Source organism: Nelumbo lutea, chromosome 1, assembly GCF_056320005.1.
Source record: "Nelumbo lutea isolate HS-2025 chromosome 1, American lotus-T2T, whole genome shotgun sequence".
In the NCBI taxonomy this organism is placed as follows: domain Eukaryota; kingdom Viridiplantae; phylum Streptophyta; class Magnoliopsida; order Proteales; family Nelumbonaceae; genus Nelumbo; species Nelumbo lutea.
Window position 1 is genome coordinate 63870581 of NC_142684.1, and position 13048 is coordinate 63883628.

Here is a 13048-nt window from a genome sequence, read left to right on the forward strand (position 1 = left end):
ACTTTCACCTTCTGATCCCTTTCCCCCTCTAGATGATCTTGATCTTCCCATTGCAGTCTACAAGGGGAAGCATCGGTGCATTTCATCTATTGCCCATTACATATCTCAGTTTATCACCTATGATCGTTTTTCACCATCCTTTAGGTCCTACTCGACATCTATATATGCTATATCTATTCCTAGGTCTATCCAGGAAGCTCTTGCGGTACCTGAGTGGAAGAATGCAATGGAGGAAGAGATGGGTGCTCTCATTAAAAATAAGACCTAGGAGCTAATTGACAAGCTAGAAGGGAAGAAATCAGTTGGGTGCAAATGGGTGTTCACTATGAAGTATAATACAGATGGCTCAGTTGAAAGGTATAAAGCTCGGTTGGTTGCAAAGGGGTATACTCAAACTTATGGCATTGACTACCTAGAAACCTTTGCACCTGTTGCCAAGATGAATACCATTAGATTTCTGCTATCCCTTGTAGCAAAATTTTCATGGCCTATGTTCCAACTGGATATCAAGAATGCTTTCCTTAATGGTGATTTGCAGGAGGAGGTGTATATGGAGTTACCTCCTGGGTTTTATGATGAAGCTATAGGGAAGAAAGTTTGCAAATTGCAAAAGGCCCTATATGGTTTTGTAGAGAAGATGGGCCTAATGGCCCATAGGCTGTTTATTCTTTCTTACTGTTTATGTTCTTTTTTGTAATGGGCCTTACTCTGGGCCCATCCTTTCTGTGTTATGTTCTTTGTAAATTCTTACCCAACTAAGGGCCTCCTTGTAATTATTCAAAATTTATCTTAATAAAATAGTGTTAGGGTGTTAGAGAGAGAGTAATGTTCGAAACTCTCACTCTCTAAACCCTCATTGCCGAACTCTCAAGGTCTATTTTCTTCATGGTATCAGAGCAAGCCTGAACTTCAGTATTCTAGGGCTAGAAGCTTCAGCTCGTGTTGCTTGATTCTTGGAGGTCATTGGAAATTGCCTAAGACTTGAATCTCTTGGAGAAGTGGTTCGGTGGCCAGGAAGAATCAGAGAAAAAAAGGGGGGAAACAACTCGATTTCTGATTTGAAGCTTAAATATTGTAAGTTTTGCTCAAATTTCTGGGTTATTTTTTCTATTCTGGACTATTAAGTTCCTTTGGAAACAAGACAGCTATTCGGCTATCCTCTGATCAGGTTTAATCCAGAGATTTCTGGATTGTTTTTTTCATTTCTTTTCTGGACTGTCAAGTAGCCGAAATACCTCTAAAATCAGTACTGTTGTTTATTGTTCTTTTTGGATTGTTTTTTGGGCCCCTGTACAGACTATTCTTTATGGTTGTTTTCACCATTGGCAGTGTGGTCTTCTCTACTGCCCACTCTGTGTTTGTAAAAAGGTCTCTTCATCAGTAAGGACTGTTCTCTTCTCCTTTGAGGTACTTGTCTGGCAAGTACCTAAATTTTTTTGTTTAGAAAAAAAAAAGCTTGGACTGGGTGCACAGTGTTTGGTGGTTTTCTGATTTATTCTTGAAGGCCGAACCAAGTTTGTTGGTGTTTCGTGCAGTCAACAAGGTGCCTCTTCTGTTTTTTTTGGCTCTCACAGCTTAGGTGTGACTCAGCCTTGTGTATTGTTTCTTTGAGGCTGGTTTAACACAACACTTGTTCATCCTCATCCGGTGTTGTTTGGTTGTAGTTTGTTGAAATCTTATTTTGAAGTGGTTAAAAGGATGGACTCATTAGAGATTGAAAACAAGATTGTTGCTGAATTCGGACAGGTTCCAGGAGCTCCTGTTGACTCTTTATTGACTATGACCACAGTTAATCTAGATGGAACTAATTATTTAGCATGGTCACAATCGGTAAGGATTTATATATGTAGTAGAGGAAAGTGGGGTTTTATCTCTGGGAGCAAGAAGGCTCCCCCAGAAAATGATTCATCTTATGAGAAATGGATCCAAGAGAACTACACTGTTATTGGGTGGCTTGTGAACTCAATGCAGCCATAGATCAGCCAGCACTATCTCTGGATGGATTCAGCAAAGGAAATCTAGGATAGTGTTGTTGAAACCTATTCCCAAAAACTAAATATGGCTAGAGCTTACAAGTTGAGAAGTGATGTGAAGAATTTGAGGTAGGGGGAGAAACCATTATTTGTATACTTCTCAACCTTGAAGTCTTTGTGGCAAGAAATAGACTTGATAGAAGCTGTAACCTGGGACACCACTAATGATGCAGAGACCTACAGGAAACTGGTTGAAAGAAACAGGGTGTTTGAGTTCTTAATCGGACTAAACTCAGAATATGATATCACAAAACAGAACATTCTATCCAAGGAGAGTGTCACATTGTCACAAACTTATGCATTGGTGAGCAGTGAAGAGAGTAGGAGGGCTGTCCAGGTTCAAGGGGCTGGTTTTAGTGATCACTTTGCAAATATGGAGATTAAATCCAAAAGGGTTGTTGGGACTTCTAGTGGCTCTGGAAAGAAAGAAGTGGTTTGTGAGTACTGCAAGAAGCCGAAGCACACCAAAGACAAGTGCTGGAAATTACATCCTGATCTTGTTCCAATTCGGTTTCAGAAAAAAACATGATGGTAAAGGGACAGGGAGTGCAAATGTGGCTGCTGGGCCAGATAGTGATAAGTACTATATTGAAGAAATGTCTGTTTGTGCATAGTTGGCAGCCATGAAAGCAGAATATGAAAATTTTGGGAAGATGATCAGTCATCTAGAGGATGTGACTTCTAACCCTTCAGGAAATTCAGCTTCTTCTGCGTTTGCTCATTCAGGTACAAGGGCTTTTGCCAATCATGCAACCACTTCAGGTAATCTTAAAATCCCTTGGATTATTGACTCAGGTACTTCTAATCATATGACCAACCTTTCTACCATGTTTGTTTCATATGACTTGCTTCCTAGACGTGATAAAATCACCTTAGCCGATGGTTCACTTGCCCCTATTTCTGGCAAGGGAACCATCAAGGCTACAGATTCCTTGTTCTTACCTTCTGCCCTTCATGTACGTAGACTAAATACAAATTTGTATGTAAGTAGTCTAACCAAATTACTAAACTGTTGTGTAACCTTCTTTCCTTCCTACTGTGTTTTTCAGGATCTGGAGTCTTAGAAGGTGATTGGGAGTGGCCATGAGGCGAACGGAATATACCTACTTGATACTCCAGGACAATGCACTGATCATCTTGGGAATGTTGCTTTTGAGTCTATTTCTTCAGAGTCTATTAGTCGAATTATGTTGTGTCATCATCGTTTGGGTCATCTGTCTTTTTCTGCCTCGAGTCATCTATTCCCTGAACTGTTTAAGGGAATTAGTTTGTCCAGTCTTCATTGTGAGTCTTGTGAATTATCAAAACATTGTAGAAACAATTATCCTTTGAGTAATAAAAGATCTTCTTTTCCTTTTAATATTGTGCACTCTGATGTGTGGGGTCCTTATCACTTACCCTCCATGGGTGGCTACAAATATTTTATCTTGTTTATTGATGACTTTTCTCGATTCACTTGGATATTCCTGATGAAATCCCGTGAAGTTCCAAGACTTGTAAGACAATTCCTTGAATTTGTTCTAACCCAATTTGATACCAGGATTAAAATCTTCAGATCTGATAATGCAAAAGAATACTTTGAGAAGAATCTATCCTGCTATCTCTCTGACATGGGGGTTATTCATCAAAGCTCCTATGCTAGGACCCCAGAACATAATGGAGTTGCTGAGAGGAAAAATAGCCATATTATTGAAGTTGCAAGAAGTATCTTATTTGCCTCACATGTTCCCACAAGGTTTTGGGGTGATGTCGTTCTCACTGCTACCTACATTATAAATCGTATGCCATCCAGGGTTTTAGGGTTTAAGTCTCCCTTCAATCTCCTTCATCCGGACAATGACTTTTTTCCTATTCCTCTTCGTGTCTTTGGCTGCACCTGTTATGTTCATGTTCCAAGTGTCCAAAGGCATAAATTTGAACCAAAATCCCACAAGTGTATCTTCCTTGGTTATTCCCCCACACAGAAGGGTTACTATTGTTTTGATCCAAAGACTGGCACTCGGTATGTCTCAATGGATGTCACCTTTGATGAGCTTTCTCTCTTTTATGGTTCATCTCTGGAAGGACATTGTCCACAGGGGGAGGATTTGTCACAGGTGTTTGCTCTTCCTTTTCCTGTTCCAGTTGAGTCTTTTGATGAGTCTGCTTCTCCTTCAAATGAATCAAGGGCGGATAAGTCGTTCCATTCTCCCTGTCCTAGCGTTATTCCTCCTTTACCTCCTCATCTTATCCTCAATCCCAAAGTGTATCAAAGGCAAAGATTCAGAAATGGGCAGGTTGTTTCTCCCACAACACATGAGCCTCATACACTTCCAGTCACAGATGAGACAGCAGGTACTGTTTTAGTGCCCTTGGGGTCATCCTTCCCTGACCTTGATATTCCCATTGTTGTTAGGAAAGGAAAACGAAAGTGCACTGCACATTGCATTTCCAAACACCTTTCTTACATGTTGCTTTCACCTTCATACTTTGCCTATCTCTCTTCTGTTGCTTCTAACCCTATTCCCAGGTCTGCGTCAGAAGCTCTTAATATTCCAGAATGAAGGGATGCTATGACATCTGAAATTGATGCCCTACACAAGAATGACACATGGGAAGTGGTTGACTTGCCTGAAGGGAAGGATCCAGTCGGTTGCAAGTGGGTCTTTACTATTAAATATCGAGCTGATGGCACCATTGAAAGGTATAAGGCCAGATTGGTTGCAAAAGGCTATACACAGACATATGGGATTGATTATCTGGAGACCTTTGCACCTGTTGCCAAGATGACATATGTGCGGGTTCTTCTATCTTTAGCTACTCACTTTGACTGGCCCCTTTATCAATTGGATGTGAAGAATGCATTTCTGAATGGTGAATTACATGAGGAGGTTTATATGTCTCTTCCTCCAGGGGATGTATGGAACTGATATGAAAGGAAAGGTATGCAGACTAAAGAAATCACTTTATGGACTAAAACAGTCCCCCAGAGCATGGTTTGAGAGATTTAGAACAACACGTGTTCACTTTGGTTATGTGCAGACACAGTCTGATCATACTCTTTTTGTGAAGAAGAGTGGACATCTGGCAGTATACCTCATTGTGTATGTAGTTGATATTGTAGTGACTGGTAATGATGTTTCAAGAATTCATGATCTCAAATCTTTCCTCCATATAGAGTTTGAGATTAAAGATTTGGAGAAACTGAGATACTTCCTTGGCATAGAAGTTACTCGATCCAAGGATGGGATTTTTATCTCCCAAATGAAGTATGTTCTTGACTTGCTCTCTAGAACTGGGAAGATGGGTGCTAGACCAATTGTTACTCCTATTAATATGAGTCATAAACTCTCTGCCTCATATGGGACATTGTTAGAAGACAAAGGAATCTTCCAGAGACTTCTTGGGAAACTTCTGTACCTATGCATGACTCGGCCAGATATTGCATATGCAGTTAGTTGTATTAGCCAATTCATGCATGCTCCCCGAGACACTCACATGGCAGCAGCAGAATGAATCCTGTGTTATTTGAAGGGCTCCCCAGGAAAGGGAATTTCGTTTGCTAAGCATGGTCATATGAAACTTGAAGCCTACACCGATGCTGACTGGGCCGGAAACATTGATGACAGAAGATCTACTTCTGGGTATTGCATCTTGGTGGCTGGTAATGTTGTTTCTAGGAGAAGCAAGAAACAATCGGTTGTTGCTCGGTCTTCAGCTGAAGTGGAATACAGGGCCACGGTACATGGAGTCTCTAAACTATTATGGCTAAAATCATTGATGGAGGAACTTGGGGTTGAACATGACAAGCCAATGATGTTGTACTGTGATAATCAGGCTGCCATCAACGTTGCTCACAACCCAGTGCAACATGATAGAACTAAGCATATTGAAGTTGATCGACACTTCATTAGAGAAAGGGTCTCTTCGGGTGAAATGTGTCTTCCTTTCATCACATCTGAAGGATAGTTGGCAGATTTTCTCACCAAAGGCATTCCCAAGGCAAAACTTCAGCATGATACTAGCAAGCTTGGCATGATTGACATCTATGCTCAGCTTGAGGGGAGTGTAGAGAAGATGGGCCGAATGGCCCATAGGCTGTTTATTCTTTCTTACTGTTTATGTTCTTTTCTGTAATGGGCCTTACTCTGGACCCATTCTTTCTATGTTATGGTCTTTGTAAATTCTTGCCCAACTAAGGGCCTCCTTGTAATTATTCAAAATTTATCTTAATAAAATAGTGTTAGGGTGTTAGAGAGAGAGTAATGTTCGAAACTCTCATTCTCTAAACCCTCATTGCCGAACTCTCAAGGTTTGTTTTCTTTAGGTTTAAAACAATCTCCAAGAGCCTGGTTTGATAGATTTAAATTGGCTCTTGAAAGTTTTGGTTATGTACAGGCCCACTCCAATCACACTCTCTTCATTAAGAGAAATGGTGCTTCTCTCACCCTTCTTGCATTGTATGTTGACGACATTGTTGTGACCGGTTGTGATGGTGATGAGATTGATTCTCTCAAGCAATTGCTTAATAAGGAATTTGAAGTGAAAGACCTTGGTGATCTGCAATATTTCTTGGGAATTGAAGTGGCCCACTCTAGACGTGGTATCTTCATTTCACAGAGGAAATATGTCCTTGATCTCCTTGAGGACACTGGGAAACTAGGAGTTAAACCAGCAGACACACCTATTGAATTGAATCATAAGATAAGTGTCAAAGGAGGTAAGCCTCTTGAAGACAAAGCATGTACCAACGATTAGTCGGAAAGCTCCTTTATCTATGTCTTACTCATCCTGACATAACTTATGTTGTTAGTGTTGTCAGCCAATACATGCATTCTCGTAGAACCACTTATCTATTGGCTGTGGAAAGAATCCTTGCTTACTTGAAGAGATGTCTAGGTCGTGTATACTCTTTAAAAACAATGATCATATGAAAATCGAGGTGTATACTGATGCTGATTGGGCTAGATGTGTTGATGATAGAAGATCGACTTCAAGGTACTGTGCTTTCATTGAAGGTAACTTAGTGTCATGACGTAGCAAGAAGCAAAATGTTGTTGCTCGTTCAAGTGCTGAGGTAGAATATAGGTTCATGGCTCATGATGAGGCTGAAGTGTTATGACTGAGATCTCTTCTTGAGGAACTAGGGATTGAGTATGAGAATCCATTGAGATTGTATTTTGATAATCAAACTGCTATAAATATTGCTCACAACTCCATCCAGCATGGCAGAACTACATATTGAGGTTGACCGTCACTTCATCCGAGGGAAAGTTGCTTCTCAAGATGTTTGCTTGTCCTATGTTGCCTCTGATATGTAGCTTGCTGATCTCTTCACCAAAGTAGTCACCAAAGTCAAATTGGAATCAGATTTGTGCAAGTTGGGAATGATCAACATCTATTCCCAACTTGAGGGGGACTGTAGTGATACAGTGGACCAGACCTGATATATTTACTTGTGGTCCCATAAGTTCAGTTTTTTGTTGCTTATTTTTGTTTTATGCTTGCTTTCTTGTACTGTTATAGGTAGCAGGGCATTTTTGTCCTTTTACCTAATGTTTTGTTAAACACATATAAATAATACTGCTTAGGGCGGCAGTATGAACATTCTGCCCCCATTCCTCTCCTATTCTTCTTCTCTCTTCTCTTTCGATTTCTGGGTTATTTTTCAACCTAAAAGTTCTGCTAACAGCAGTAGCTTAAAGTAAAACAAAAACATATATTGGCATTATCAATTTGTACATGCCAAGGCACACCATAGGAATGCTGTCATGGAATTTAATTTTGCCCCTCTCTGGATGGTATCCTCAGATCTTCAGTGTGCAGGTTGTCAGCAGTTACACTCCAATATTCAATGATCTTAGAATCACTGAGTTGCACTTACTGCTGCACCAACCATATCCTCCAAATATGGCCCAAGTCTCGAAAAAATAAAGAAAACAAAATAGAAAATAGCTGATCAGTTCAACCAAAGATCTCTGGTTTGGCTTGTATAGGAGCCTGGACCTTCAATATGGAAAATATTCCTGCTTCCCTTTTTTATGGTTTGGGGGTGGGTTGTGGATGGCTTTTATTTTGTTGGATATGTTTATATCATACTGGAGTCCAAAACTGATGGTTTCTATTATTTCCATATGATCAACTTCCATATGGAACTCCATATGAGTCCAAATCTGCTATTCAATGTTTTAAAATGCAGAGGTATGACACGAGGTGTTCCACTACCCGGAGGTATGAGACATAGTTTGGAATGTAAGAGGTGTAAGCTTCCCAAGCACAAGGAGGCATAAGCCTCCAAAGGAGGAAGAGGAAGAAGAAGAAGAGACGTGTACGAGGTGTACACCTCGATCAATGTTCTCAAAATCATAATTTTATCATAAATTGTAATGAAAGTTGAATTGAATCAAATCGTAAACTGTATCATAAATCATAAGATAATTTCTATTTTTGACAAACTTGTCAAAAAATAAAGATTGATATACTAAAAGGACAAATATAAAAAGTGATTTTACCCTATTTTTAATCTATATCTACCATATATGTACCTAAAACAATAGAATTTACCACTTTTGCAATAGAAGCCTAAGATGATATAATCAAGCTTGACTTGAAATTCAAATAATCCACATATAATGGCTCTTTAACCTACATATGATGGAAAACAAACTCAATGTTTGGTCTTACATAACATAAATAAACCATTTTCTAGTTAGGGCTTTAAAACAAGTCAATATGGCTCTACTGTCTAAGTGGTCATGGAGGCTTGCTTCTAAAAGTGATGCTCAAACAAGTACCTTGATCAAAAGTGAGTGCGAAGAAGCTGGTTTTGGGTGGGAATCAGGTTCAGTGAATGAGCCATATGGAATAGACTTATGAAAGGAAATAATTCACAACAAAGATTCCTTTAAATTTGCTTCTTTCAAAACCAGGATCAGGTGGCAAAATCCTCTCTTGGAAGGACTGGTGGTGTAGTAATAGCCCCCTTTACACTGCTTTCCCATCTATTTATGCTTTAGCCCAAGATAAGGATGCTAGAGTTTGTGAGTGCTTTGAAACCAATGCCAATCAGATAATTTAGACTCCTCGGCTAAGAAGGAATGTAGATGATGATTGGGATATGGATGCATTTTAAGCTATGTTCCAGTCCCTAGAACAGGTTAAGCTGCAGCCTATGATTGAAGATGGAATTTGGTGGCCCTTTGAGAAATCTAATGTTTTCACTGTTAAATCAATGCCTTTTCTTGTTACTTGTCTGGAAGCTGATCTTCCTCCATGAACTTGGTTTTGTAGTGTCAAGGTGCCTTCGAAGGTCTTGTTTTTCCTTTGGGTAGCTATTAAAGGTAGAATACAGACTATCAGTACACTGAAAAAGAAAGGAATGTGCATTGTTAATTGATGCTGCTTGTGTGGACATGCTGAGGATGACATCCAACATCTCCTTATCAATTGCAGTTATTCTTACAGCCTGTGGTTCCATGCCTTGAAGCTTTTTGGTGTGAACTGGAACTCCCCCCCTAACATAGAAACTGTAATATCCTCCTGGCAGCTGAATGCTTTTAGTAAAAGGGGCAGAGTCTTGTGGAACATAATTACTTTTTCGTCTGTTGGTGTATCTAGAAGGAAAGAAATGGGTGTTTGTTTGAAGACCAGTCCTTTCCTATCAATAAGCTGCAGGGTCAAGTGGAAAGAAGCCTGATCAAATGGGCATTGATCAGTAATCTATTTAGTGATTTCTAGTTCAGCCATTTCTCTAATCATTGGAATTGTATTTTGTGGGAAAGTGGCTTTGTTTTGTCAGACTTTTGTCTTATACTGAAGTTTTCATTGCTATTTTCCTTGGTTGGGAAGGAAATCTCTCCCTCAACAGTCTTTTTTATCCATTTATAAATAAAATCCACCATTTCTCAAAAAACAAGTCTCCATTAATGACAAAGTAGAGAATTAATTCTTAGATGAATTTATTTGATTCTTGGTGAACTACAGGAATCATATGAATTGTAAGACTTACGAATCAAATTGTAGGATTTAAGCAAAAATTGTAAAACTTTTGCATAAAGGGATTCAAACATAAGATTTAAATCTAAACCCTTGGGATTCACAATTCAAATCATGAATCATACTGTAAATTATAAGACCTCAAGCACCTGACGCATATGCCTCGAAGATATCAGTGCCTTTGGCATGTGCCTCAGGGCATTTTGGGGGCGCCTCACCTATAGATGCACCTCCAAGCATACACCTCCCACGCCTTCTAAAATATTGCTTATATTTACCTATTAGTTGGATCCATGGCTAGATCCCAAAAGAAATGTGCCAACTATTCTCTTACCATGTGAATGCAGACTATGTGCAAAAGATGTTCTATGTTTTTTAAATTGAATGAGCGAATCATGAAGATGTGGATGAATCATGAAAAGTGAATGTGTGTGAATGCAGGTAGCACACGTGGCCTACATTCACATAGTTCTAGGACATGCAATGAATTGTTCTTCAGATTCTGGCAATAAAACTAGCAAATTAATATCCAGCAGATCTGGGCTCTTCATATGGATGTCTTGGTTGACTAAGTTTCCATTCACTATGTTTGGGTTCAAATATTGTTAAATATCCTAGCTTGAATTTACTTTTTACTATTTTCTAGAGGTTTGGTATGTCTGATGACTTGGTTTGATTCAAATAGTAACTTCACATGCATATAACCTGGATATTGAGAATTGCTCCTCTTCACGCTTTCACTTTGAAGCTTGGTTTTGTACATGGTATTTTGTCTACATATTATGCACCTGTCAATCTTTTCTAGTGGTTGACTACATCTGTCTCAGGAACTGAGATAGACTGGTGCGGTGGAGCATGGTTGAATACTTAAATGCTCAAGTACAAGATGTATAGTTTTTCTATTTAGAGCCAACATTGTTGGAGATTACCTGACCATTTATTGAATGGATGAAAGAGGAGGTTTGGTCTTCATGAGGGTTTGAAGGCATAGCCTTTACTATCTATCAGTTCATGGTATCCTGCCACTCCTTTTCGACTGAAGTTTTACTTTACTTTTTTAATGTCTTGGTCATTCCTTTTCCAACTGTATGTAAGGTGGGTACTGGAGCTAGAGATGTCATGACATTTATTCCTTCTCAGTTCATGATATTCTGTTACTCCTTTTCTTGCTGATATTTTACCTGACAATTTTAATATCTTTGTCATTCCCTTAACATGCATGTGGTGCAATTTCACCATTTATTTCTGTTTCTTGTTGATAGATAAATGATAAATGTTTCAACCAAAGGCAGTCCCTAGTTCAAATCTAGCAAGCAGCAACTTATTAGTTCATGCACAGAACATGGATAATAGTGTCAGTGCAATGGCTCACTGCAGTGGAGGGAGCAGTCTCAACAACAACACTAACAGCTCTAGCATAGCATCCAGGCAACGACTACGTTGGACAAATGAGCTTCATGAACGCTTTGTGGATGCTGTGACCCAGCTTGGGGGCCCAGACAGTATGTTCTTTTATTTCCATTCTTAAGTTTCAAAGATCCATTTTTCGCTGTATAGCTTCCTCTGTTATTTTCTTATTTTCTGGTAGCTTTCAAGAAATATTTCATGAAAGGTTGCTTGTTTTAGGAGTCTAAATCTGCTGGAATTTAAACTGCTTGCACACCAACCACAATGAGACACCTATAGGAGCTCATGGAGACCAAGACACACATGATAGAAGCAGAGAGAGAGAGTGGTGGTTGTGCGTAGGAGATGGGGAAGAAGCAGAAAGAGAGAGAGAGAGGGTGAGGGTGAGGGTGAGAACACAGTGAATGATTCTCTCCTCTCCTTGTATCCTGCTTTTATGCAATATCATGCCAGGGGGAAGTTGACACCACTACGTATAACCAATTGATTGCCAATAGGAAAAGTCTTATTCCTGCAAGAAAAAATTTTGCACTTGGATTCTTCAATCCCGTCAACTCCATGAACAGATACTTTTTTAGAACTCGTAGTACTGGGCAGAGAATTCAAGCTTTAACCACCCAACAGTCTCTGATTATGGGAAGATGTGATCAACCCATCTTTGGGGTGTTTCACATATGGAGCTGATCCTTAAGGGATAAACCACTTTCTGGTATCATGCAGTTTGTTTTCATACCGGAGGACTGGTCCATGGAATGAGAGAAGGGGATTCAGATACCTGTGGCAGAGAGAATTTCCTCTCTCTTCAGGGTTGGCCATGGTGTGTAAATGAAGAGGATGAAGTGCTCTCCTCCCTTCAATGTTCTCATCCAAAGAAGTAGGCTTTAGTGATATGTGCTTGTGCTTGCATGCACCCAAGGTGCTGCACGAGTTTAAGACAGGTGGAAATTCCTTGTTCATGTACAGTGTACCAGTATTTTATAGTAACTAAATTGTGGCAGATCCAGACTCTTGTTTTAGATTACAGGCTAATGCCATACAAGCAAGGTTCAAAATCTCGCAATGTATCAGGCCATATAGGCCAATATGTATCGTTCTGAGTCTTCTGACAAGAGCCCGATACGTGGAACGTGTAGAAATCATCCATTCCATTTCTTTTTGTATGTATCACACCGATACAGGCCCGTATCGGGCTGTTTCGGCTCTGTATTGGCCAATAAGGGTCCGAAACAGTCCGATACAGCCTAATACACTTGATTTTTTTTTGGTGCCCTTCATTCATTAATCTCTTTAATTACTGCTATAGAATTAATTAGTCAATTACTCCTACTTTAAATTTAAATTTGAATTTTAGCACCTAATTCGAATTCTCTTATTAATTCCACTAATTAATGATACTCTCTCATTAATTCCGCTAATTAATGATCTTGTCTCATTAATTTCGTTTTGTTATTGATACTCTTGTTAATTCCACTAATTAATAATACTCTCTCATTAATTCTGCTAATTACTTATCCTGTCTCATTAATTCCATTTTGCTAGTATAAAAACTACAGACTTTAAACAATGGCAAGATTCGAACCTTAGTTACTATTTAACAACCGTAAGTCACCACTAGGCCATGCCCATTTGTTTGT

General features: G+C 39.3%; 1 protein-coding gene across 6 annotated transcripts in view; it reads left to right on the forward strand.

The window, feature by feature from the left end:
• LOC148874925 (myb family transcription factor PHL7-like) overlaps nucleotides 1–13048 on the forward strand; it is a 29001-nt gene that overhangs the window by 10726 nt on the left and 5227 nt on the right. For 2 of the 6 annotated variants that reach the window (XM_088963884.1, XM_088963880.1), the window contains exons 2-3: nucleotides 10835–11021; nucleotides 11270–11509. In XM_088963884.1, coding sequence (XP_088820010.1) covers nucleotides 11281–11509 — 229 coding nt within the window. In that variant the 5' untranslated portion in view covers nucleotides 10835–11021; nucleotides 11270–11280. The remainder of the gene's footprint in view (nucleotides 1–10834; nucleotides 11022–11269; nucleotides 11510–13048) is intronic. The other 4 variants (XM_088963882.1, XM_088963881.1, XM_088963883.1 and 1 more) reach the window with 2 other exon arrangements.